This window comes from Sander vitreus, chromosome 19 (genome assembly GCF_031162955.1).
Source record: "Sander vitreus isolate 19-12246 chromosome 19, sanVit1, whole genome shotgun sequence".
In the NCBI taxonomy this organism is placed as follows: Eukaryota; Metazoa; Chordata; class Actinopteri; order Perciformes; family Percidae; genus Sander; species Sander vitreus.
Genome location: NC_135873.1, coordinates 11,815,693 through 11,843,470, shown reverse-complemented (window position 1 = coordinate 11,843,470; position 27,778 = coordinate 11,815,693). Strand labels below are relative to the sequence as shown.

The 27,778-nt window shown below is 40.4% G+C and overlaps 1 protein-coding gene and 1 non-coding gene across 4 annotated transcripts; both read right to left on the bottom strand.

Annotated features, from left to right (window-relative positions):
* Nucleotides 1-74: 74 nt before the first annotated feature.
* On the bottom strand, nt 75-26,757 carry spag17 (sperm associated antigen 17). Of its 3 annotated transcripts, none has more exons than XM_078276180.1 (49): nt 26,534-26,757; nt 25,609-25,749; nt 23,594-23,653; nt 23,320-23,445; nt 22,894-23,062; nt 22,109-22,321; nt 21,761-21,951; nt 21,225-21,371; nt 20,850-20,925; nt 20,586-20,704; nt 20,241-20,441; nt 17,656-17,760; nt 17,306-17,456; nt 16,380-16,592; nt 15,845-15,882; nt 15,605-15,721; nt 15,286-15,440; nt 15,031-15,140; nt 14,870-14,943; nt 14,366-14,602; nt 14,016-14,130; nt 13,692-13,832; nt 13,416-13,526; nt 12,993-13,198; nt 12,483-12,591; nt 12,050-12,213; nt 11,815-11,929; nt 10,415-10,569; nt 10,050-10,194; nt 9,407-9,861; nt 8,879-9,064; nt 8,490-8,629; nt 8,135-8,265; nt 7,116-7,249; nt 6,844-7,032; nt 5,637-5,750; nt 5,417-5,468; nt 4,929-5,019; nt 4,763-4,813; nt 4,161-4,254; nt 3,868-3,979; nt 3,393-3,432; nt 3,163-3,227; nt 2,572-2,708; nt 1,724-1,902; nt 1,410-1,470; nt 1,009-1,156; nt 388-559; nt 75-289 (listed from the first exon to the last, which is right to left on the bottom strand). In XM_078276180.1, the coding sequence occupies exons 1-49, from the start codon at nt 26,630-26,632 to the stop codon at nt 280-282; spliced, it is 6,564 nt and encodes a 2,187-aa protein (XP_078132306.1). In that variant the 5' UTR covers nt 26,633-26,757; the 3' UTR covers nt 75-279. The 3 variants fall into 3 exon arrangements, with proteins under 3 accessions (XP_078132306.1, XP_078132308.1, XP_078132307.1); XM_078276182.1 differs by having other exon boundaries at nt 15,605-15,718; XM_078276181.1 differs by having other exon boundaries at nt 21,761-21,948.
* On the bottom strand, nt 19,955-20,025 carry trnag-gcc (transfer RNA glycine (anticodon GCC)). The gene has a single exon. It is a non-coding gene; the product is annotated as a tRNA-Gly (tRNA).
* Nucleotides 26,758-27,778: the final 1,021 nt, after the last annotated feature.

Genomic DNA, 27,778 nt, shown 5'->3' with positions numbered 1-27,778 from the left:
CACACACACACACACACACACACACACACACACACACACACACACACACACACACACACACACACACACACACACACACACACACACACACACACACACACACACACACACACACACACACACACACACACACGCCTTACATTCACTCGCTACTATAATTTCAGTGTTGATAAAGATTCGACAGAGGTGAATATAAAAATCCATTAAAATACTGAATGTTTGTGGAATAAAAGAGAGGAGTGTGGTAGGATGAGGATGATTCCACACAGAGTGGTACGATTAGGGTGTCCTGAAATTTAAAAACAAATAGTGGTTCAGATATTGTGACTGCCTTCTATCCAAATGTGAAATTGACGTTTACGAGTAGTATGAGAACGTGATACCGACCCATGTTTGCTGAAGGACTGGTCAAAAGTGTTCCGAGTCGTCTGTGTGGCTGTACCGCGCCCCCGTCCAACTGGTAGGCTGGAAGACAGTTGACTGACCCTGGAGTCTTTCTTGTTGTGTGTACTGGTGTGGTCCTTGTGCCAAATGTCATATAACCTCTCAGGAAGGATGGGTGAATTTATTTAAGGACAAACATTACTGTACGTTTCCTCTAAACAGACCCGAGTTAGCCACTCAGACCTAATACATCTTACAACAACTGCACTTTGTCTTCAATTACACATTATTAATTCACGGTTTCCTTTCTCTGAGGAGCTATCATCATCTCTATTATGTCACCAGTTGTTAACCTGCCTAAATCTTTACCCACATTAATTTTCTGAAAATTTGAAAACCAGGCTGGAAAATGAGCCAGACTACATGAAGGTATGCTGACATTTGATTTCATAAAGTATTTGAACCTCAATATTTAGCAAAGGCAATGCAAACAGGCTAATTACTAGCTCAATTGAGTTGTATCGAAAGAAGTAATGATTAAGAATACTTGCTTCTAAAAACTAAGGCTATAAAGCTAAATGTTTCTTCAAAAGTGAAACCCTTCTTGAGGTGTTGAATGGATATTAGCAGTGACAGGCAGGTAGAGGATGTCTGTCTCAGTGTGGATGATGATATCCTGGGACATGTACTTCTTTGGCTCTACCTCTCCTGCTTGGACTTCACACATGGCAAACAGCTGAACCTGCAGTTTAACATGCAAACCTGCAGCCACCTAGACACACATACAGTACACTACATATAGTTTCTTAACAACTAAGGGGGAGATGATAACGTTTCCAAACAGGGTTAACATACTGTATATGTATATATATATATATATATATACATATATATATATCTATATATATATATATCTTTAGAAATATCAATTGTATACCCAATATACAGTAGGTTACTTGTAAAAAAAAAAATTAAAAAAAAGGTAATTTAAATATTAACATCATTACATCTAGCTGGGAACTTACAGGCCCAGGATTGTAGATGACACGGAGGCCTGTAGCAGGAGGAGGCTGTTTCACATGGAACCTTGCAGAGAGACAGATCGAAACAAGCCACACAGTTTCAGGTCAAAGTTTTCCCTTTGGACTTGAAGGTGACCCACATATCACCTGCGCCTATCCAGAGCAATTTCTTCCCGACATATTAAAGGACATTTGAAACCAGTTGTTAAGCTGCAACTAAACTATTCATTATTTTCATTATTTCCTGGTTTTGAAGCCTGATTTGCCTGTGCATATATTTATCCATGCCTCCATCTATCCATATTCTGGGGTCTTACCTGCAGGTGTCAACACCCACGTTCTTCATCACCACAGTAATGGCTGAGGAGGTGCCCTCCTGCAGTGTGCCAAAGTCAACACTGGAGGGTAGGAGCTGGAATCCCCTCACTATGACGTTTGGATCAGTCTGAGAAATTGTTCGACACTTCCTCCTCACTGGCTCTTCCACTGACAGGTACTGGAATAGGTGCCACAGACAGAGTGATGTGAGAACAGTATGTGTGCGGCAGAGAGAAGCATGTGTATAGGTAGCTGTCCGTATGTGGAACAGGAACCCATATTTATTTTTAAATTGCATGATTACAGGATATTCAGGGCAAAATAGGTCACATTACTGATAATGGGCTGAACAGCAGAAATACAATGAAGTCACTGAATTCTTCCAACATGTTCTAAAGTGGCATAACACTACCTCCAGAACTGATAGGATACTTTTTAATACATAACATGTTTTAATAGATAACATGTCAAACCTAGGAACATTTCAACAGTATACAGCACAACATTTTACATAGATAAAGCAAAACACATAATTTAATTTAATTACATTATGTTTAATGTAAATAACGTTTCCTTTCATTGACCAGGTACACTTTAAATGCATATAGTGGATTAAAAGAGGCTTGCTTTGGGGGTAGGAAGTTATTTCTATGATAACCACACTACTCATTGGTAAATACTGTATATGCTAAATTATTTAAGACATTTTAAATAGATTAGTAAGAAATTAGAATGAAATTAATCCACTGCATTTTCTCAAACACAGGTTTTTCATAAGCAATCTCGTTTTTTGTTTTTACACGCAATGATATATCAGAATCATTTTGTCATGTGAATGATCGGGTACCTGTTGATTTGGTACGCTGCGAGGCTTAGAGCTGAGGATAGAGGTTGGTAGTTTGACTTTAGTCCTCCTGAGCTTTCCAGTCACATCCACCTGGACTGACTTACATTGCCCAGATGAATCCCTAGGACTGCTTTCACCTGGCATAGACACACACACACACACACAAAAAATGGTCATTTATCCATTCATTCATTCAAAGTGCTCAATCTCCCTAACCTGAATATCAGCCAGATTGGAAATTATCTGGAAATCAATGACAGTGAATCATATACATTCTTTGAGATCATGATCAACACCCTCAAACGGACCAGAAAAGTAGGTTTTGCTAGTACTGTAGGTTTTTGTTCCATGCCACCAAGAAATGGGACATGTTAACTTACTCTATTGCCTAATGATGCTTTAAATAGAATGTCCCTATTTAAATGTCCCTGTAATATTAAGATGGAGTTCCTGATTGATTATGCTGTTCTCTGTTCTTCTTGCTAATCCCAAGAATAGTGTTTTCAGTTCATTCTGCCCCTTACATTATTGTTGAGGTCACTGATGAGGGAATTCATTTTGATATAAAACAGAGGAAGGTGGGGAACAAACCAGCAGTCTGAGGCGTGGGGTTGGTGGGCCTTTTCTTAAGCATCCTGTCACTTCCTCCTGCATGACTGAGAGCAAAAACACCAAGAGAGGTCAAGCTGTGTTCCAACAGCAAATGTAAACATAATTTAGACAACAAATGTATGTTCACAGATGTTTTGTGATTCATCACAACTACGTTAAGAGCAGAATCAAACACAGGAAAAAGCAGGTCATAGAATCCTCTTCGTTACCTTGCAGATTGAGAGGGTGTTGGGTTTAAGGGCCGTGGGGCTGCAGTTACAAACACAAATACGGCATATTATACAGAATGCATGTTACTGAATCTACAGTCAATGGTTTTTATGCACCTCTACAGTTACTAAGTTAAGACATTTTGACTTTTGTTTTGGAAAAATAGAGGTAGAACCAATTTTGTTAACGATGGCTCGGTTTCAGTGAGACTTCACAGTGAGCTAGCACCTGAATGAAATGCAGTCAGGGGTTTTTTAAACCTTAATTTAACCAGGAAGTCCATTGAGATCAAAATCTCATTATCGAAAGAGACTTGGCAATGTCATCAATTACACCTCTGCTTTTCCTACTATGACAAGCCAAAATGTCTGCTGTAGAAACATGTCTATTAAGTACGGATTCCCAACAGGAGACCCTTTAAAATGAGTTTCATCTTAGTAGCTCCTAGTTAATACTGACAGTATGATAGCTTACTGTTCTCCTGTGAGGCATCGTTCAAGAAGGCCTCAGCACTGTCTGACTTGGGGATCGGAGGGAGATCCATGGATAGACTCCTCATGTCTGGTGTTTGGTGCTGTAGCAGATTCTGGAGAACAAGCAACAGTGCTGTGTCTCTTGCTGTACATTGTGTATTTTTCTATGTAAAGTCAGAAATGGTGACTCCATGTGAGTTTAAAAGTCTTTTTCCCGTAATAATTCTGTCTCAAAAATGTAAGAACATTTATTGAAATACATGTATAGTACATTGAAGTGAACACATACAGTACCTGGTATAATAGAATATTTTCTGGGTGGAAAAAAGGAACAATGTTGTTCTTCCTCAGAGCTTCTCTATAAGCCTGCTCCTCACACATCTCCTGTCTGGCATACACATGCACACAGAGAAAATGACTGATGAGTTGATGGCTATCAGTGCGAATGTAATGTACTGTACTTGTGGTCATCATTTCCCACTTTTTGCAAGGCAAGGCAATTTAGTTATATAGCACAGTTCATACACAAAGGCAATTCAAAGTGCATTACATAAGCATACACATACAAAGCAAATACAACATGAAACTTTATCTATCCTACACCCTTCTTTTCGTCTTGCTGCAGTAATTGCTGTAGTTTCATTCCAAATAATTCCCTTCACAAGGAGAAGCACTGCAGCAGCCATACAGAAAATGACGGGTTAAAAGACATTTCCACAATTAACACACACCAATGTGACGGGCAAGCGTGCGGTGTAACTAGTAAGTATAACTCATAAAACACTTACTTTAAATGTTATCCCGGTGGAATAAAGAGAATCAGTACACTTGTCAAGGTAGTCGTTAGTTCTTCACACAGAATCACAAAATAATGTGAGAAAAAGACCTATATTTACCTGTACTGTGCAAGTCTTTCAGTCCATTTTGACTCCTTTCCCTTAGTAAAACTGGATAGGGGAATGAAAAAAAGGATATTAATACATACTTATTTAAATACGTGGAACAGTCACTTTAGAGAGCGTTACATTATCTATTCATGCATGCCATTTTCATTTCTCCAACCTGTCACTAGCTACTGTGGCTGTGTCTTCTGAAATGTCTGACTGCTCAATTAGGGCTCCAACTCCTTGGCTGTACTGATTGGCTATGTCCACTGTGGATACACACAGAAGGAAGAAGTTTACATTCAACCCCCTAACAACAAACCAAAACTAAAATACATGTTTTAAATACACTTAACTTTAACTACTAAATATTTTACTTGAAAATAATAATTGTATGTTAGTTGGGTACAGCATCTGATACATGCTTTTTCAAATAATAATAATAATAATAACCTTATCCTGATCAGATTCATACAAAAAGTGACATGAAACATTCCCACAAACTGAGTGAATTTTATTTTGACAAAATAATTAAAATTAAATGTATGCTTAATTAGTTCAAATGGAATAAAGGAAAACAGGGAACTGCAAATGGAACTTTCATTTCAGTGGACTTGTAAGGCAATACAAACACAGCCTACACAACTGTAAAAAGCAGTCACCGACCTGAAGTCCTCTTGTAAAAGGTGTGACCTGCATCCTCTTCTTCTGCAAAAGACTTAAAAAAAAAAAAACATTCATAATTTACATTAATATTGTAACATTAGCATATTATTTGTTGAAGTTTCTATTCCAGTGTGCAGTGGGTAAAGATCCTTCAAGAACATCTTCTTGGTGTGTGTGTGTGTGTGTGTGTGTGTGTGTGTGTGTGTGTGTGTGTGCTGACCAGGACCAGATTGAGCAGATCACTGGCATTAACACTCTCCTCCTCCGTGCGTGGGTCTTTGACTTTCATCTCCTCTGATCGCTGCTCCCTCTCCATCAAACTCTCGATGTATTCCTGCAGTCAAAGCCACATGCCAACATTTGTCGGGATCATTCAGATATGTAATGTTACGCACAAAGCAGAGTACCTGTTGACACAGTATCGACCTTTCAAAGCAGAGGCATCGCAGCAAGATGTTTACGATGCCTTGCTTCACCATGCCCAAAATCAAATAACCGCCACAATGAGGCCTTATTACGTCGCGCTCGTTTCAGAGAGGTGTTGCGCTGGTTTTGAATATGAGACGTCAATCTGTCTACGTTTTTACAAGCAGAGCTGAAGACTCTGATTTCAAGTGATCCATTTTTATAACACAAGCTTTATTGAAAAAAAAAGAAAGAAATGCAATAAAAAACTATTGCATTCTAGCCTGGGAAAACCCTGACGAACTTCTGGCAAATTTGAGATTTGCTCTGCAAGTCAGTCTGGCCAAGAGCCCATTCAAGCCCATTTCCAATTTTTCCAAATCGAGGCACCAATCACAACCGTTGAGGCTGGCTTTACGCCAATCACAACTGTTGAGGCGGACTTTACACGATGACGATAGCGCAGCGACGGCGAGCAGCTTTTTGTTTGCATTCAACATGACGGCTACCGAAGCGCAGCAACCCGTTGATGCCGCTGTCGCTGCTACATCACCTGGATCGTTGGTCTGATTGGTTGAATCAGTGAATGAAGACTATCCAATGCCCCCAGAGGCATTTGAGCGGCGTCGGTTGGTGACGCCCCTTTGGAAATGAGCTGCGAATGAACCTTGCCCAGACCCACTCTCAGTTACAACTGAGAAGGGTCTGGTGTCAACCAGGCTACTTGCATTCTGACTAAAGGTTTAATCATGGTCACGTTCATTTCATTTCATTTAATCCAGCCATACAAATGCAATAACAAGGGTTTGGCCCTGTATCAAATACTTCCAAACAGTGAACCATTTTCAACTCCATTGCTTCATAGTGATTCAGTGCTTCAGAAAGCTTCATTTCCCCCATTACCATTTACCGTATAAGAGAGAACGGTGCCACTGTATTCTTTTTATGTACTTATTTTAGCAAAATATTGACAGACATATGACTGTACGACCCATATAACCACAGACGTGGGTTTGTTTTACCTTCAGTCGTGTGTCTACAGTATTTTTGAGTGGTGTGGTGAATGGTCGGTGCTGGTACAGTTCCCTCATCTCCACGACTTTAGGGCAGCTCCTGACAGGTTGACGCTGTGCTTCAGAACCACCAGACCTCTCTCTCAGACTCAAACCTCGTCCAATTTCAGTACCAAACGGAGGACCTGGGCTCTTTTTCTGGAATAGAGGGAAAGGCAGAGGAAATGTCAGTGTTTGGCCCTGAGTGGGTTGTTTATGTGTGTATATGTGCACACCTGTACCTCTAGTCTAGGGAAGTCATGCCAGCTGCGGTTTCTGAGGTTGGGAGGGGTAATGTCAGGCTTCTGTTTCCCTAGCAACCACTGGGACGACACACTCTGGTGGCTGGGCTTCAGGATGGTAATGCCAAACTTATCTGAAACAGTCACAAACTTTATATTTATTTTTGTAGATTCAGATGGCTTTCTCCACCTCATTCAAAATAGAATGAGAAAAATGTGCTCAACTCAAGGGTTAGTTAATTAACTACATATAATGGAATAATATTATGCTTTTAACTAAGATGTGGCTAGATGAAATAATTAAATGGTTATATTCAGCGTGCGATTTGTGAAAAAAGATATATAGGATATATATAAGGATATAGTGCCACTCGGCCAGGCATGCCAAACACTTACATACGCACTTCAATATTCAATGGAAAATACAGCGCTTTCAAGCTGGAGTTCACTTTGCGGGAAGGAAACGCTTGTTCATTCCTCTGGAATCTCTTAATCCAAACCACAATCTTTTTCCTAAACTTAACTAGTTGTTTTGTTACCTAAACTTAACTGTCATCGCCGCATGATGCAAACTTTTTCTGGCTTAACTCCACTACCACGGCCCCTGAAAGGACCGTCATCTGGTGGTGCCTGTAGCCGGCTCACAGTCACCCATTGGCGGCTAAACAACTGCCGCTGGTAGCCGGCGTCCTGGAGCTCTGTAGCTGCTAAATACAAATATCGCAGTCTACGTTGTTCACTTTATAGCGCTTTACTTAGTTTAACATACTTCTATTTTAGGTATATAATGGTCTATTGGTGAAGTAGCATTGATCATTTTGAGGGGGGGGGGGGGCTACATTTTGTCCCCACCAGGGATAAAAATAATTCAGCAGAGGCAGGGATTGGTAGACCAGAAAGGAGGAAATCCCACGCATCCCCCCGGTAAATCGCACCCTGGTTGTATTTGAGTCAGCCCCTCTAAAATTATATTTAATGAGTATTATGTTTCTTGATTTAGAAGATATTCAACAGGGTACCTTGTGCGTCTGGCAGTGGTTCCTTCAGCACTGCTATGGTAGGGTCAGAATACGCCTGGTAGAGCACTTCCTCTACAGTTTGAGAGCTCAGTAGTTCAGTACCTGAGCCGTTCTCATGCACCAGAAACAGCCTGGAACACAAGATGATGTTTACAGAGTTTCTGTGATGTGGCCATCCACAACAGCAGTTAATGTTTAAATATTGTCTCAGTACTACTGACTCTGTATTCATGCAGAGCAAATATTATTTTGTACATACATCAACATTTGACAATACAGTTCGACATTTTCAGTTTCCTGTATTAATCAATAACAAATAAAGAGTGCAGCACTGTAAATGTGGAAATAGGCTCACCTGGGGCAATGTTCTCTGTGTTTTACATTAATCCTGGCCATTTCTCTATCCTCCTCCTCCTCTGGCTCCTCCTCGTCCTGTTTAAGTGTGCTTGGAGCAGGGCTACAGTTGAAAACTGATAACTGCCCATCTTCCATCACCTGTAACACACACAGACACTAAGTTCAGAGACTATTTAAGGATTCATTTGATCTATTTATCACCAGAAAACCTGACACTGATGTTTTATCGGGACTTTTTATTTTTTACATAACGGTAAACTGTGTCAACATCTCCCTGTGCCCTTGCTTCTTTGAGACTATGAACTGTCTCTTATAAATTCTCAGTCTCTCATAGCCCTCCACGAAAACTTTCATGATAACACTAACCAATCTTCTTATAATCCTAACCTGGAAGTGGTTCCCATCAGGGTCTGTAATGTCACAGGCCACTGTGTCTGTATGACTCATGGTGTAGCTTCCTGGTTGGTTTGTAGGAGTGCCACCCTTTGGACTGGGGGTTACAAGTGGGTCAGAAGAGTACACACATTTCCCATCACTTTGGATCTGTAGGAGACCCACACTGGATGGGAACACCTTGGAAGACACACACACACACACACACACACACACACACACACACACACACACACACACACACACACACACACACACACACACACACACACACACACACACACACACACACACACACACACACACACACACACACACACACACACACACACACATAAACAAATGTGTATCTAGAGTCTTTGGTGCCACCTGTTGTTCATATCAAGACTGACACTGTGGTAGACCACTCAGATGATTGAGCAGATGAAAACACCAGCAGACAAATTTCAAAGATACTGTAATCACATAAAAACCCTACACATAACTTAAAACACAGATGTGATATTTGCTGTTACCACCCACCTGATAGGCTCCTTGGTTGTTTCCAGTGATGACAGTTCCATCTGCTAAAAAGACGTGAGCCGTGTGTTGCTCTGGGTACATCACCACTGTGGCGCAGCCCTCCTTCTCCACCAACACCACCCGCTCCTTGGTAGACACACTCCCCTTTTCGCTCTCATATCCACTCCTCTTACCATTCTCAGCCACCATGTCTTCTGCAAACACGCTCTCCTCGCCATTCTTATACACACTAGTTTCTCTTTCATGCTCACACTCACTCGACACTGTACGAGCATGTCCAGCACCCTCCTTGTCGCATGCACTGTCCCCGTTTAGCTCTTCTCCATTGTCAAAAGTATCCTGGACGTGCACGTTTTCATTAAAGCTGTCTGCACAGCGCGTGACACACACACACTCAGTGCAGCCGCATGCACATTCAGGAGTTGATTTAAGGGTCACACTCTCAGACTGCTCCCCTGGAAAGATAATAGACACAGGAACTCAGGTAAGGTAACAAAAATAATTCAAAGATGAAGTGCATGTGTATATGCTTGTGTGTTGTCCAAGGCTATGCCAGAACATGTGCAGATCTAACTGTCTGGTTGCCGTGTGTGCATGTGAGCCAAGTATTTACCACAACGTGTGTGCACTGTTTGCTGCTCACCTGTGTGCAGCAGTATGTGTTGCTGTGTGCTTGCTGGTCTGTCTTGGTACAGACTGGTGATCCTGGTTCCGTCTGCATGTTCTACACTTATAGATCTGTCTGGGTTCTGGACAGAAACCACTAGATCCTCCCGGCTCAGCATCACCTGATGCAGCAACATACGCCAAACTTAGGAGGTTACGCCCAGCAATAACAAGCATTTTCAAAATGGGACCAATTCACTTTGAGATGCTCAGACAATGACAACATATTGAAATGTTAACATCAAAATATAATTGTCAAATTAATCGTGAAACCTAAATAACTCTATAGTGGAGACTATAGAGGTAACCTGTGTACAGTCAGGAGTAATACGGCACTCTTACCTCATGGGTGATGGGGTCTGTAGCCTTGAAGGCCAGAAGAGGCGTGGTGGGTATGTGTTTGTGTGTGGTCCCCACAGTGTAGATGCGAGCTCCAGATGGAGTCGTGGTTAACCAACAGCCTCTCTGAGCATCAGCTTCCTTCTCTGAGCTCTGCTCTGTAAATAGACACACACACGTTGACACTGTGCGTCATTGAAAGTGATACTTAATGGTCTTTACAGCACGGGGCACATCGTGTTCATTAAAACAGTTATTCATAGAGTTGGGCAAATTATATTGAAGCCCCGGAGCTTGTTTCACTCTGGTGAAGCGCACTGTTTCAATATGTTGTGTCATGCTTGTATCAAATGAGTAAAACCACGTGAAACTCACTGCGGCTTCGGAAAGCACTTTATTCAGTTTGACTGTTTTTAAAGTTGTGCTGCTAAACTATGTTACTATGCTAAATAGAATAACTGACCAATAGGTCGATGTACTCTAAATAATAATAATCATAAGTATGAGAACATCTCCCCCTGATACCAAGTAAAAAGGTAATACAATCAATAAGCTAATGTATTGAATAGCATTCTCAAATCACATCACGTTCATATGAAATGGTACATAAATATCCACCCTGAAGTCAAAACACGTGAGCCCACAGTGATCCTGAGCCTAAACTACGCCAATAAGGTATGTTTTTATGTTTCAGCAAAAAGGTGTAGGATTTTTGGATAGTGCATTCATTAATTAAGTACTGTAACATCTTGCACAATACTATCTACAATTAATGCAGCACTTCTAATCAAAAGTATTACAGATTTAATAATACATGCAGGCTTGTTGAACTTTAATTGCACACATATGAAAACTATTCAAATCAGAGAGGTGTTGTAGTGCTTCGGCCCATCTTGAAGGGCTGCTCTACGTTTTGCAAACCACCAGATGTCACTGTTTTTGCTGGAGTTTAAAGCCCCAAAGCATAGAATTTTTTTCGGCACAAAAAGAAAAAAAGCTCCAAAGCTTAATGCTTTATTCGCCCATCACAAGTGACTCTCAAAGTGGGGCCCGGGCACTCTGCCAGGGGCTCTGTCAAATCTGGTCAGATTCATTCATTTAAAATATAAATCTATAATAGTTCATAGATTATGTTCTAATACCTAACACATCTATAACTCTTAGAATCTGAAAATATGTTTAATACATGTCTAATATAATTTCTTATACATTTCTCTATGGTGTTGTTTCACATAACTAAGACTATGTGAGGTGTAAAAAAATAGGCTATGTCAAATCATTCCAAAGGAACATACATGATGTGGTCCCCGGTATATTCCCTATCTTGTAAGGGGTCCTTGGCTAAAAAAGATTGAGAATTTGCATCAGAAGGTGTTCTGTATTCAGTGGTGCTGCACTCTAACCTTTCTTGTTGTCCTCAGTTTCTTGAGAGGTGTTTTCCTCCTCAATCTCAGAGTCAGGAACCCACACCGGACCAGAATCCTGGCTGAAACTGACTGAGCCATCTGCAAACAGAACCTGCAGTGCACATGGGATTTGTGTGTTTTTAGCGTTTGAGTCTCCATTTTCGAGTAAGAAGTCATGAATTTGCTGGTATGCATGTCCCCCTATATGAACATGCGTGTACGGAATGTTCACCTCTGTGGACCCGTCTCTCATGTATCGGATCACAGTTCCCTGGCTGGTGACAATGCGGCACAGTTCTTTGGAGAGGGAAGGGTCCTGAAGCTGCCCTACAACTCCCCTACCATGAAGAGGAAAGCCCTGTTTCACCAACATACCCTGCTCTTCTGAGGACACTCCTGGACACAAACACAAAAAACATTTGCAAATTTCAAGGAGGGTACATTCATTTCTTCCTGCCTGCAGCTAGATCCTAAACAAAGTGGCAAGATCCTCTTCTGCCCAAGTGTGTGAGTAGCTAAATTTGAGTGTATGATGTACAGATGAGTGTCAAAAGATCATCAGTTGATTGTTATTCTCACTTCAAAGCACACATGCAGTTTTGTTAAACTGCACTTGTGCACGAGCATGTTTGTACATTCCCAAGATCATCATCATCATCACTGACCTTGTGTATCCTCTCTCAGAAATTGCAGCAGCAGGCCATTAGGAACAGACAGGTTCAGACTGTTGAATGGACTTGATAGCAATGCTGGCCGGCCTTCACACACCTTAGACTCCAAACAATCATTCACAAAAATGAACATTCTGTATCACATCAACATCACAATAAACACCATAAGCTTACAACTACAGGTACTTTTGGCCCCAGAAGGTTTTTGATATTTCATATTGAGGTTTAGGAGCAGTTTAACAATGTGTTATGCTTAAAATGTTGTATTAACATGTACCGTGGTGGAAATAAGTATTCAAGACGTCAACATTTATTTCATTAAACATATTTCCAATGCAGTTATTCACATGCAATTTAGACCAGACAATGGTATTAACTCAATAAAACTACACAGAGAAATACATTCCAATCCATAAAAAAAAAGTTATGCGCAATAAAGTGGAATGACACGCTGACTGAAATGTATTTAGTACTTAATGGAGAAGCCTTTGTTTGAGTACTTACTTCCCCCACTGTATGCTTTTGTGCGTCCATGTGTATATGTGGAACCTGGGACTCTGGAGGTCTGGTGTGGCCGGCTGAGCTGTGTGTCTTGGAGGGAATTGACACCAGGTCTGTCCCCTTGGATTGGTGGGTGGAGGAGGAGGAGAGAGGGATGGGGGCAAAGGTGGAGGTCTCTGGGGTCCCTTGCTCTGTTTCCTGGGGACTCACTAGAACATCACCAAACAGAAACACAGTTAAAACTGCCTGCACTTTGAAGACATTTGTACCTTGTTCAATCCAGACAAAATAATAAGAATATCCAAAGCACTGAGATCGGTCAGTCTATAAGCACAATCAACCCGTTTTCAAATTTAAGTAAAGATTGGAATATTTAAATAGAAATTAAAACTTCACAAAAGGCTGAAAGTCTTTTAAGTGCAACACCTCTGTATTCTCCTGTGGGACCATAGAAACTGTATGAGAGGTGGATTCCATTGTCTAACACTGCTGATAGGGATCCATGTTTCACTATTTTCATCTCCACAGGCTCTGACACTGAAAAGGACACACACACACACACACACACACACACACACACACACACACATCAGTGTTATCCATTACAGTTGAGCAAGGATGGATAAAAAAAATCCTATTACAAAACAGGCCCTCTGGACAGAGGGCCCTGCTTAATGTCTGTGGTATGATCAGCATCTTTACTTTTAAAATCTTCTTTTCTGCCATTGGTTTCTTTGTCTTGGGGCTGAGGGAGAGGTTTTGCTGGATCAACAACAATTTGGTCGACATATGTGTTGAAATGATGCCCATCCTTCTTCACAGCCAGTTTCATTAGGCTGGAACCTGGAGCAAAAACAGTACTAAATGCATGGGCACATGGGAAAAATAACTCACTAGCTTTCAGTGAAAAATAGCTGCATTTTGTTTTTTCATGAACAACATGACTTACAATGACTGACTTTCCCACTTACACAGCACGGCAAATAAATGTTGTCATTTTCTACAACCTCAACTTTGTCTCAATACCTTCAATGTAGCTGATATTCTCCACAGTGATGCGTCCTCCATCTGAAGGGAAAAGGTACTGGCAACGACCTGACACATGGATCAACTTTCCATCCATACTGTAGCCTGTGAAACCCTACAAATCACACACACAGACACACAACAAGGATTCTTTTTCAGCATCCCTCTTTGATTGGATGTGCAGGTATTAATGGACTTATGTTACACCTCCTACACTGGCTAACTGGCGGTATTGGAAACATGGCAAAATACTGTCTGACAGAACTGATCCTACTATCTATGTTTTGCAGGTCATTTTCTAATGCAAACATAAACTCAGTTTATTCATGGTTTTGTGTGCGTGCCCTCACATTGAAGAGCTCCTCTGTCAAATGCAGTTCTTTGTTTTCCTCCACAGGGGGCGCTGTCGTAGTAATGGACTCTGAGGGAGTCTTGGCTGAGCTGCATGCTGTCTCTGCTCTGCTCTTCTTCAACGTTTTCTTCGACAAAGCCTCCTCCTTTGGCTGCTTGCCTTTCGGTGTATTGTCTTGCTTTGATTTCTTGGCCGTGTCTTCCTCCATTAGCTGCTCCTGCTCCAACTTCCAGGCCTGTAACATCATGCACACATTACTATACACCAGAGTCATTGCTGTACCATTGCTGACCTGTTGCCCAATGTCAGCTGGAATAGGCTCCAGCTCCATTCTGTAACTACTGACAATACAAAATCTCCACAGCTCTGTGAGGAAATCAAATCACCAGGTAAGGAGGGATCAGGTTTATTGTAGTTTTACAGATTTCTGTAAAGGATCCAAAGAGTTGTCAAAACAGAGCCGACTGTGATAGTGAATGTTCATGTTTTAGATGTTACTAACTTTAAGGGAGCCTTTTCTGATAACCGGTTCCAGAATGTTCTTCTCCTCCTCTGCAGAATTTGTAGCCTTTTCATCTAGTCCAGGAACAAAACAAACATTGTATTTGTATGGTGGTAAATACACTCACATTGCCAGAGCTTTATGTTGACAAACCACATTACCTGTTGGAGACTCAGCAGGGCTGAGATTTCTGAGTTGCATTGCCTCTCTCTTTAATTCTTCCGCTTTTGTCCAATCTGAAATGCTATCTGCCACATGCTCCAGGTACGTCCTATCAGAAGGTAATAATGACAAATAAAGTCTGTGCAACACTCTACATATATGTTCTTTTACTTTCTCACATAGGAAAAAAAAACATATTACTATTCATATCCTGTGGAAAGGAAACACCTAAGAATGTGAGCTTGCATTCTGACCTGAATTTGACATCAGTGTGAAGGGCTACATCCCAGAAGTCCTTGCACTGGCGATCGGAGCTCATTGGATTGTGACAAAATATGTACAGGATGTTGTTATGACTTCCTCTGAAGGTGTCCAAGCAGCGGTATTCTTCTGAGGCTAACTGGAGTACCTACACATTTAAGGGGGAGGAAACAAAAAGTGTACAAATTTGTTTGTGTAAAATTGAAAGAACATCAAATATATGAGGGGTTTCAATATAACAATTCATATATTTTAGCTAAAAAAGGATCGTCATGATGTTTCAACCTTAAAAGACAAGATTAGTCAGGTCACCTGTGGGAAGATAGAGGCATTGTGGTGTTCGGCATAGTGCCAGTCAAACAGAGATCTCAGCCTACAACTCTGGATGTCAGATAAGTCCAGCTGGCAACACACTCTCCCACTGATCTGCTGGAGAAAAAAAACAACATGCAACACTATTGGGAGGAAAAATAAGAACAAATGATCATGCTTCTTTTATTATAGCATACAAAAATGTGAGTAGCTACAGTGGTATGAACATAGAAACAATACCTCTGTGTTACCAGGATCTTCAGTAAGAAATGTCGGACCTAAAGTTGAAATAAATGATGAGGTATGGCACTTAAGTTGAGTAAATTGTATAACATGAGCCGCTTTCCGACCGGAGGGATTTTTACAGTTTCTAGACCATAACGTTCCTAGAATCCTTTTTTTCTCGTGTTCCGACTGGACCAATTTGGGGATTATTAAGTTCCTCTGGCCAAAGTTCCTGTAACTCTTTCAGCTCCTACTTCAGGGCAGGATCTTTTCCCTTTTCCGCATAGTGGTGGTTAGATGGCTGTGATTATAATAACAAAAGGTCAGTCCCTATGGCCACTTGGCCAGTGTGAATGCAAATGGAAAAAAACGGTTTTGGGGGAAGAGTAGTTAGTAGAACTGTTTAGAAGTGGACTGTTCCTATAACTACGTTCCTGTAACTACTTGGTCGGAAAGAGGCTATACTGTTGTAAATCATTTGTATCGTGTAATATACTTTATGTAAGCACACAACATCACAGTAATGGAATTAACCAACGTAGTAACAGACCTTTAGTCCGTAGGTCATTACGCTGCTGTTTAGCGTAGGATAGTGGGTTGTCCCAGGGGATGATTGTGTGTGTCTGTTGCTCTGCTGGTTCCAGTGTTCCCAGTTGTCCAGGAGCATTCAGTAGTACACCCTTTTGGTCCAGCCTGGTCAGTGGCATACTCTCAAACACGCTCTGATGAATTAATCTCTCCACATCCAGCCATGACACAACATCTGTGGGATATCATAGCATCATAATATCATCTTAATGGTGATAAATCAAGAGCTTTTTCCCAACATAGACCGCCCACAATAAGTAATTCCCTATTCCAATCAATACAGTCATAAAACATGACAACAAGCTGCCACAACCTCTGAGGTAGTGCAGAAGTTAATTAACAACAGCCATGTATACAGTGGTGGAAGAAGTATTCAGATCCTCAACTTAAGTAAAAGGACTAATACCACACTGTAAAAATACTCAGTTACACTTAAAAGCCCTGCATTAAAAATGTTACTTAAGTAAAAGTATGTAAGTGTCAGGAAAATGTACTTAAAGTATTAAAAGTAAAAGTACTCCATGGAGAAAAATCCTCGGATTTTAGAAACTGGAAACGATCAGAACAGTTCTGTCAAGTGTTTAACCGTCTAATCATTTCAGCTGGACTTGTAGGCCTATATAATGTTGGGTAGTTTCATTTATAATAGAGCATCATATTTTATACACTACATGTGTTTTGTGTGCAAAAATCTTAATTTGTAAAGTAACTAGTAACTAAAGCTGTCAGATTAATGTAGTGGAGTAAAAAGTACAATATTTCTCTCTGAAATCTAGTGGAGTGGAAGTAAAAGACTAAATACAAGTACTTGAGTAAATGTACTTAGTTACATTCCACCACTGCATGTATATATTGAGCTAAGGTGTGTGCCTCCAAAAGGTTTCTGACCATCTGTGCAGTAGTGTTGGAGCTGCTGTTTGGTTGCCATCCAGCAGGAGTTGCTGTTCCTCCGCTGAGCTACAGAGTGGATCAGCTCCCACACTGGAGACAGCCTCATCATCGACAACTCCACCTCGGCTGGATCAAAACCCTGAACCGCCTAAGAGGGACACATGTACACACACAAATAAACAGCATATAAACACATTTTTAAAAAAGAAAAAATAGGTCAGAATGGAGCCAAGATTAGAGAAACTATACTTGACAGAAATGGCACATGGCTAAATTCGACATAGACAATGAAAAATAATCAATTATACCCAACTGTAAAAAAAATGAAAAAAAATAAATCTACTTGCACTGATATCCCTCAAGCGCAGTGCCATCTCATCATGGCATCTGATGACTAGAGGGTGCTCAGACTTCTTCTGCATCTCCTCTGCTCCAAACTTCTCCACTAGCCTCTGACACAAAACAGAATAAAACAGAGACAAATGAGTGAATAATTCATTTTGTGAAGAGTGTGTCCGAACACTCTGGAGTCACAGGGTGCACACACATACACACCACAGCTGGGTTTGGAGACTCAGAGGGTTTTAGTACTGTAAATGTCACAATCCATTGATCTTCACAGGAAATTACATATTTAGGAACTCCCATTCAGTGATTCACATGTTCACATGTCAATAATTTATTTTTAACATTTTGTAGGACTTTACTGTACAGTATTTTAGCTACTCTCCTGTGATTATAGCACCATCTGCTGGACTTATATTGTGGCCCAGTTTTTCTTTACTCCAGGGGTCTAGGTCTGTAACAATTATTGCATAATTCTACGTCTAATTGTACGTTATTTTTACATAATCGCGGTTTCTTTGTTTAACCGCAATTATTTGCTAACATTAGCTCAGGTCTTAAGGTGTATGACTGGTAATTTTGTTTAGATAAACCATATAGTAATTATATAAGTGATTATTAGTGGGACTATATATTTTTATTATTTCAATTGTTAGTTGTTGGTACTTAAGCCTATACACGTTCATAGCGACAAAAATGACAAGGGGGAATACAGTTATATCAGTTTTATGATAATAAAGAGATGTAGTTTACTTCATAGGCTGTGTATTTGTGTTATTACATTATGTGTCCCATAACAGTGGAATACCCAAAAGATATATCCTGAAATTCATTTAAAACTTTAATTTATTTAAACAAAAGAATACATAAATACATCTTTTTTAATTTGACTGAAAGAGACAATTATATTGTTAATCGCAATTATTTCTGAGACAATTGTACAGCAAAATTTGGAATTGTTACAGCTACATAGTATTTGTAGGTAATGTGGTAGTATGCAATAATATCATACTGTATTTCTCTTCACAATAACGCTACAAACCAAAAAAGTGGGAAACAAGGATTTCATGATGAGATTTTTTTTTGTTTCCGATTGTCTCTCCTGTCACATCCGTGGTGTTAGATCCCTTTCTAAATACATTTACGAAGCGACACTAGTCTGTCCTTGTAATGTACGTTACTCGCCACTGGTCCACCAACTTTACCTGCACTTGGTGAGGGATTACCTGTGGACCTTTACAGCTCATGATTTGTTTTACAATTATTTTTTTTGCTTTTTTTACAGTTGTGCAATATTCATATGTTGAATCCTGGTTAGTCTCTGTCCTTACAAATGTTAAGACTATCTCTCTTGAAACACTGTCTTGAAATATTCTTCTAAACCAACTACTTGCCTCTGCAATCCCCTACCAGCTAAACATTTCTGAGACCTCCAATGCGGATAATAATTGATTTATCACGTACGACTGGCACCAACACCACTAGCTTTAAGACTGCTGTGGTTAAACCTCTACTCAAGAAACAATACCTAGATCCAGGGGCTGTAAATAATGATTGACCAGTCTCTAAAGTTCCATTCTTTTCAAGAGGACTAGAAAGAGTTGTGTCTCAGCAACTTTCGGCCCACATAGTAAACACAACAGTAATGTTTTTGAACCTTTTTGATCTGCTTCCAGGGCCTGTCACTCCACTGAAACTGCACTCACTAAAGTGGCGAATGATCTTCCTCTTACTATAGATTCAGAGTCCACTTCTGTGCTTCTATTACTGGACCTCAGTGCGGCTTTTGACACAACTGATCATTTGCGTTGCATCTCTCTAACCCCCCTCTGCTAATATGCTTTGTGTCCCACAAGCATATTAGCGTCTAAGCTGTGTGCCTCTCTCTCTCTCTTTTATTTCTCCTCCTTGTTCTCTCTTTTTACTCAGGCTTCTCTGTGCTGAACTAACTTAATCAGGAACTTCATCACTAAAATATACAGCATGTCTAATGTTTAAAGGTCATGCTCTTTATGGTGGAAAACAGTCATTGGGGTTGTATGATGAAATATATTAAAAAAACAGCAAACGAAAGGACAGACTCATCTCCTCTTACAACATGCTTTCTCTGCGCTCATGAAAGAAAGTATTACACCCTCCCCCGGCCACGTCACATCTAAGCCCATCCTCCAGTCTGTGTGTTAGCGCTCTCTCAGCGTGACAGCGGAGCAGGCAGGGATTGGCTCTTGTGCTCAAAGCGACCGGCCCTGCCTGCTGAAATACAAGCCACTTTTTCACCCCCTCCTGCCTAAAAGAGTGTGCTGCATTGGCCGGGAATCGAACCCGGGCCTCCCGCGTGGCAGGCGAGAATTCTACCACTGAACCACCAATGCTGCATATATACATCCCCACACCGTCTACATTTTTGTAAGTGAGTCCTGGAAAACAGTAAGCGATTCAATATTGTCTTCTGTTGGCTATCATACACACAGCACACACTAAATGGTACATTTCTCAAGGGGTGTGTGTGTGTGTGTGTGTGTGTGTGTGTGTGTGTGTGTGTGTGTGTGTGTGTGTGTGTGTGTTTTTTGGTGTATGGCCACTTTACCTTCTTGTCTTCTTCATTCTGTGCTGTAGTCAGCAAGCTCTTTAACATGTGGCTTCTCTCCTCTTGTGTGTATACCAGAGGCAGGAAGCTCTGGAGCATGAAGCTGATCAGCTCATAGTCTAACCCAGCACCATTATGAGGTTTGGGCTCCTCAGCCACATGGGACAGTGCGGACAAAGACTGCTCTGTTGAAATCACCACCTAAAGAACACAAACGCACATGTGATAAAAGTGTTGGCCCACCCAAGCAAGGCCATACACACAGGTTTTTTTTATGTAAAAATGTACCCATCTTCTCAGCCTGACCACGCACTACTTATTCACACTCTCAATGCGCACACAGACCTGTTCCAGCATACAGTGCATGATTAGAGGCACAGAGCAGGCTTCAGGGGGAACCAGGTCAAGTAGGTTGCTATAGTAACGCATGTCCACATCTGTAGAGAGAGAAGGCTGCTCGGCCTCTGTCCAAAAAGTAGAGAAGACAGAAAGGATAGGAGGTTAGGTCTGTCATGCTAGTCTTGAGTTTGAACCAAGCCACACACACACACACACACACACACACACACACACACAAATACATAAAGATAAAAGAAAAAAAGGTTTTACCTTGGTCTGGTGGGCTTTCCTCCCGCACTGATTTCTTCTTGGAGCCTGGAGTCATGGAGAGAGGCATCGGCAAAACCTGGCACAAGAAACATACACACATTTTTAAGATATTTCATTTATATACCCAAAAGAGTGAGGTAACGGGCACTCTAAATGTGCCACTTCTGTTTTGGTCCAATAGGAGTCACTGTTGGGCTTTCCAACGCTTGGTAAGTTCTAACTATTCTTTGGTGTCAGAATATGTTGTTGGATAGTTTATGATATTCCATGCTGTATGAAAAAATGAAGACACTTGGTTATAATTTCATGTACCAATCACTATGATGGTGAAGAATAATTGTGCAGTTATACTGACTGACATGCATGCATGCGTACCTCTGCAGGCTGTGGATCCAACTCGACAACAGTGGATACACAGATGAGTCTGATGTTGTCCAGGTAGTGCTGATGTTGCCTGCGCCAGCTCAGACATTCATAGATGATATTGGCCACACCCTTAAAGATTCTGCTTCCCATCTCCAGCTGGACACACAGTACACCCACACACAGATTAGGATTCAAATTCAAAATCCAGTCACAGAAATGTGAAACTTAGTGATTAGCAAACATTACTAGGCAGAGACAGTGAGAAAGACAGACAGAGAAGGACCTTAAGAATGATCGAAAAAGCAGATAGCAAAAGGAGAGACAAAATGTTCAAACAGACAAAATAACAATACACCAGAAAATCCACAATGAGATAATAAGGGCCACATTTCAAACCTCCTAAATCATTTTTCCGACCACACATTACACACCCACGCTCACAACACGCACACAGACCGGTTCCGGCAAACAGTGCAAGATCAGAGGCACAGAGCAGGCTTCAATGTGAGTAGATCTACGAAACCAATCTGTCGGGCCCAACTCGCCTCAGCCTCAGCCTCAGGGTACTGTGTGTGGAACGGAGGCCAGAGATCTGGGACAGTGTAGCTGAGCTGAGCCACATCATGAAGCTTAGAGTGTGGTGACCCGCTGTCCAAAACTGGTCTCAGACCTGACCAGAATAGATCCAACTTCCTGGCCTGCGCAGCCAGCGCTACACTACCATGAACCTCTGCTTCTGGCACAAACAAAAAAAATGATGTATGTTAATAACAACACACAATACATATATAAAAAAAATAAGGGTATACTGATGAGGTTAAATCTATGTAAAAGTTATTATTAAGTTTGGATTTGCCTCATTAAGTGCATGCTGTATACTGAAGGCCTGTTACCTGCATCCAAAACAGGAGAAGCTTTCAGATTCTGCTCATTGCCCTCACAGGGGTGTTGTTCCTGCAGTCCCTCAGATGTTTGTGTGCACTCCGAACACAATTTAATGACATTGGCAACATGTACCCCTATGGCATCGAGCGCCCCAATCAGGTGGGGCTGGTAGAAGCCCAGCAGCAGGATGTAGTGTTGAGGACCGTCCTGCGGTTCGTCATCTATGCGCAGACACATAACACAAAACACACAGTGTGAATTAATCTAATGCGATGTCTAACTTGTGAAGAAAAGGTAGCACATCTCAGGTTCCCAAGTTAAGGAGGACAAAATACTGTCATTGCACTTTTTGAATTAGGCACACATCACAATAAATCAACGCTGACGCGTTTCGGCACAAACGCTCTGAAGAAGGCTTTGATTTTGATCAGCGTTGATTTATTGTGATGTGAGCCTAATTTAAAAAAAGTGCAATGACAGTATTTTGTCCTCTTTAGTTTGGGAACCTGATATGTGCTACCTTTTCTTCACTTTTTTTTGGAACATGCCTATTGAATTTTGGGTTTAAGCACCCCACGAAGAATCTCCATTGTTGAAAAGCAACATCCTTTTTTAACAATTTCTAACTTCTCTCTCTCTCATACTCAAACCCAGACACACTACCATTCTATATATGCCCTGTAGAAGTAGGTGGTAGCCAAAGACGATGTGTGCATTAACAGTGTTTCTCACTGTTTTAACTTTTTAAACTCCATAGCCCACACACAGAGTTGGCTTTAATTTGAGTTTTTACCTATGAACTTTGGTGGCTCAACATCATCCCTGCGTTGGAGCTTGGTCTTCTTCTCCTTGGAAGGTGCCACAGGTGGGGGCGGACTCTTTCCTTTTTTATCAGAGACCTTGGCCCCTCCTTTGTCCTTGCTGGCAGAGGGATGACTGCCCTTTGCCTTCTCCTCCTCAGCCTTTAAAAACGGACAAAAATGACAATATTGCACAAAAGAAATCCTTAGAAAAGTCCCATTAACTCTCCCTACTCATTATCCCATTAACTTTTCTATTCAACTATGAGTGACATTATAACTAATTCAAAAGTTCAATTCAATGCAAAACATGTCATTATACTGCAACTGAAACCCGAGTGAAAATCCACTCTAGTTCAACACGGTTCCTAAATTCTAATCATTCACACAAAGAATCAGATATATGAAGAAACACTCACCTCAGCTTCCCTCCTCTGCTGATCATTGGCTTTGATCTGTAGCAGCTGAAACTTCAGTATTTTAGCCATCAGGTCACAAGAAATCTCCTCTCCTGCATCCAGCAGAACCTTAGCAGACTCTGTAACCTAGAGGAGACACAAACACAGAGAACGAAGCCAGCTCAGAGACACAGCGCATACACAGGAAGAAGAAAGCACAAAGACATTTAGAAGACACTGATAGACTGACATATAAAATATCACAACAAAAAAAAAAACTCATTCCCAAGCCTACCTCATAATACATGGGGACGTCATCAGGTCTTTTTGCTTTTGGGTTCCCCAGTTCATGGATCTGTAATGAGGTCGGACAGGAGAACACTTTCATTTGACAAAATACAAGGTATTAGAGTGGCACTGGCACTATTTTCGGTAGTTCATTCAGTAGATCAGTTGATGACAACTCCCGATGACTCCCTGATGAAGGCTTGTATGCCGAAACGCATCAGAGTTTTTTTAAAGGTTTAAGATGGCCGAGCCATAACAATAAAGGCTTTTTAATTTTTCTAAAGAGAGTGCCTTGGAGTTTACTGAGTTTTGCTATATATATATATATATATATATATATATATATGGCCTGCACGATATTGAAAAAAACTTACATTGCGATATTTTTTTTTCCCTGCGATATATATTGCGATATGAAAAAAAGACTAATTTTTACAAGAGGACATAAATAGCCCTATTTAGAAATACTAAATAATTCTCAACTACTGGAGTGATTTTGTAGGGGAGTGAATCTACAAAGAAAATAAAAAGGAAACTTTCTTATGTGAACCAGTCTTTGTTGAACTTTAATTCTTTACAAAAACCAAAGCAAGTAAGGCTGTGACTACTCTTCTGAAGTGATTTTGGAGAGGAAAATTAGGAAGAAATACGCTGGTTGACTGACATGACACCATTGTATTCATATAATTTCAATCCAGGCTAAAGTGAATGATATTAATAATGCATGCATGTTGCTTCCTCTAAATGTCAGGTTGTGGTCGACTAGCGGGGCCTGCTTTGGTTGTTTGATAAACTGATTAAAATAGATCATGATTGTTGGTTTGCTGTGCATGCAGAGCCTGCATGTCACACTCTTCAACAAACTGTGTATCCAAGAGCACTTAAATCAGTGTAAATGACGTTATATCAGAAACAGACTGCTGTTGTACATTAGTGTTACGTTTCCAGCGTCGCAGCTCCGAACCATAACGTTAGTTGGGACAGACGCCTTGTTTCTTTAGGCTAACTATGTTAGCTTTAGCCTGGCTAGTAGCAGCTTTCTGCGGTGACAAATGGCCGGGATATGTCGTGATTACGTGATTTAGTTTGTCTTTGCAGCGAACACAAAACACTGACTACTGTAGCTTCACTGCCCATGGAAAAGCATGTGCATCATGCTCATTTTTCTACACACAGGAGAGCCTCACTTCCCATAACATAGTTAAGGAATACGTGGAGATATTTAGATTGTGACTAAAATTTACGACGTAGAAGTTGGCATCCGATTTGCAGCTTCCGATTCGGCAGTTAAGGGGAAATTTAAGGGGAACTTAAAACTGTCTGATTCAGCAGGGAAACACAATTTACATTGCTAAGTGACTGATCCTCCGTTTTTTTAACCTCTTACTGTATTGAATGAGTGTTAGTCATTAAGGTAAATTTATAACTATGTCTAAAATACACTTTTAGATTTGTGAAAGCTTTATTGTCTTTATGAGAACACAATAAAAGGGAGATTTCACTGTTTTTTTCACATATAGACCACATTGAAAAAAAACGGTGAAATCTCCCTTTATTGTGTTCTCATAAAGACAAAGCTTTCACAAATCTAAAAGTGTGTATTAGACATAATTAATAATTTACCTTAACGACTAACACTCATTCAATACAGTAAGAGGTTCAAAAAACGGAGGATCAGTCACTTAGCAATGTAAATTGCGTTTCCCTGCTGAATCAGACAGTTTTAAGTTCCCCTTAAATTTCCCCTTAACTGCCGAATCGGATGCCAACTTCAGCAATGTACAATGTACAAGATTGTTCACCCTTTCTGTTTATTCAACATTTTAAAGATGTGAAAGCTACATAGATAAACAATGGAGTGATTACAACTTTGACAGTGCCAAGTTCAGTTCATTTCATATGAACTAGTAAACTTTTTACAGTTTAGGTAATGTATGATTGCAATAAGAGCTCTACAAAAATAAAGGAAACCCTATTAATAAAAAAAAAAAAAAAAAAAAACTTAAACCAAACTAAGAATACCTTGGCAATGGTGCTTTCCCAGGTCAACAAGTTAAAAAGTTTGCGAAGTGGTTTCTGTACGGCCAAAGACAAAGCCTGGGTCAGCTCCTCATCCTCCGGACTTCTTCCAACGACCAAAGACACACAGACTTGCCATGACTCCTGGAAAGGGCATTCAATACAGGATAATATACTAGTACACGTACATAATCCAAGTCGACAACCACAGGTTTCACATCACGCTTCTCACTTTTTTCATAACAGTTAATTGACAGGTGAATTTGCGTGGACTAAAAAAAAAAACGCTTCAGGAAACCCGTACACATCACATCATATCTAGCTACTGAAAGAAGAAAACCAAACGTTACTCGCAGAAATACCGTTAACGTGTTGCAATTAAGAAAGCTGCAACGTCACAGTACAATCTATCAAGTTTTACTTGGAGAGGTGCATATATAGAAGGGTGCCATCAACAATTAACTAAGACTTCCGGTTTGGACGTCTTACCTTCAAAATAAATGTTTATTTCTTTTTATGCAATTTTTGTTAGCTAGCTAGCTAGCTACATGTCTAAAACTGATCGTGACAAATGACGCAGGAAATACGTCTGGCAACACATTTTCACCGAATAACCTAGCTAGTGACCTTGTTAACGTAACTGAAATTGCTTTAATGAGCAGGTTGGAGGATAACGCCCAATTTTAAATCTTTTTTTTTTCTTTCTTTTTTAACGTTGCCGTTAACGTTACCTGAAATGACGATTAAAACACTGTAACGTTAGCTAACGTTAGCTAGCTAGCTACTGGCAACCTTTAGCTAGAAGTTGGCTCTACCGTGTGTAGCCAGGCAATAAGTCCTCTTCAAGTTTAACTTTGTGTGGTGAAAGATGTGTTTTGAACACACGAATAAAGTTAAAATTGAGAAAGACGTCAGTAAGATAACAAACCTCTTCAAACTGTGCCCTAGTGAGACCAGCCTCCCAGTTCTTGTTGACAGCTGCGGCTCCAGTTTTGGCTGAGCCCTTTTTAGCTGCTTTTGGTGGCATTTCCACTTAGTGACAATTATCTACATTAAAAAAAATATATATATAACATTGAAAATAGTCGTAACAATAAAAAATCCGTAACAATCTTATTAAGCTAACGTTAGTCAAAAACTGCGAGTTAATCGTCGGCCACAGCGTCGCCTTGAGCTTGTGTTGCCCCTAGCAACCGCAACTACACCAGCGTCAAGTTTCCCAAAGTGATAAATTACTTTTCCTGTTTACTTTCAGAACAAAAGCATTTCGGTTTCCAAATTGTTTGACAAAAAATAAAACACCTTTGAATTATCTGTAGTAAAATTAGTTCTCTTTTTTAGTACTCTTATCAACAATTAAATAATTTAGTTTAAATGGAAATTGTTTTTTTGTAGGTAACATGTCAAGTATTCCTTTTCTCCACTAGATGTCAGTGGTATCTCTGGGCTGTGAGACTCTAAACCTCCTACCCTGGACATCCAGAGTTCTCCCGAGAACACAATTTGAATTTTTTTTTTTACTGAGTTACTTCTATACTCCTTGAGCGAGCCTTAATCTTTTGGATTTGGGTCTAGCTACAAACCTCCTGGGCCAAAACATTAATACCCAAATAACGATGAAAGTTTACACAATACTTCCAATAAATTGTAACGATTGTCTATCATTATAATGGTAAACTGTGCAGCCATTCCACAAGGTTGATATCCATAAATTGCAGCCATCTGGTTTTTCAAAAATTAACCAGTTGTGCTCGGTCCAGTCATTAAATGAAGGACTTGAGCCACAACACTGTGATTGACATTATAAGAGACATCTGGTTTGATTTTAGTGCCATAATCAGTGAAAAAAGAATCCAGAGCATCCTAAGAATGGCAATTTGGAACACATTCAGTGTCATTTCTTCTGTATAATGATAGAACGAGGGCCCGTTCATCGCTGCTTTTATTAGGTCTGCAATTACAATTTAGTCATCATGAGTTATCCAGTGCTGCTGATGCTGTTTCAAGGTAAGTGGTGGAATAAGCATTGTAACTTAATCTTCTAATTGTAAACATAACAAAATGTGCCTCTTCCTTTTGTGCCCTGTTTGTATTCAATTTGTCATAAAATGTCACAGTTTCCACAGAGCTGGTATCATGCTTTACAGGGGAAGACAAAGACAGTCAACTGTCT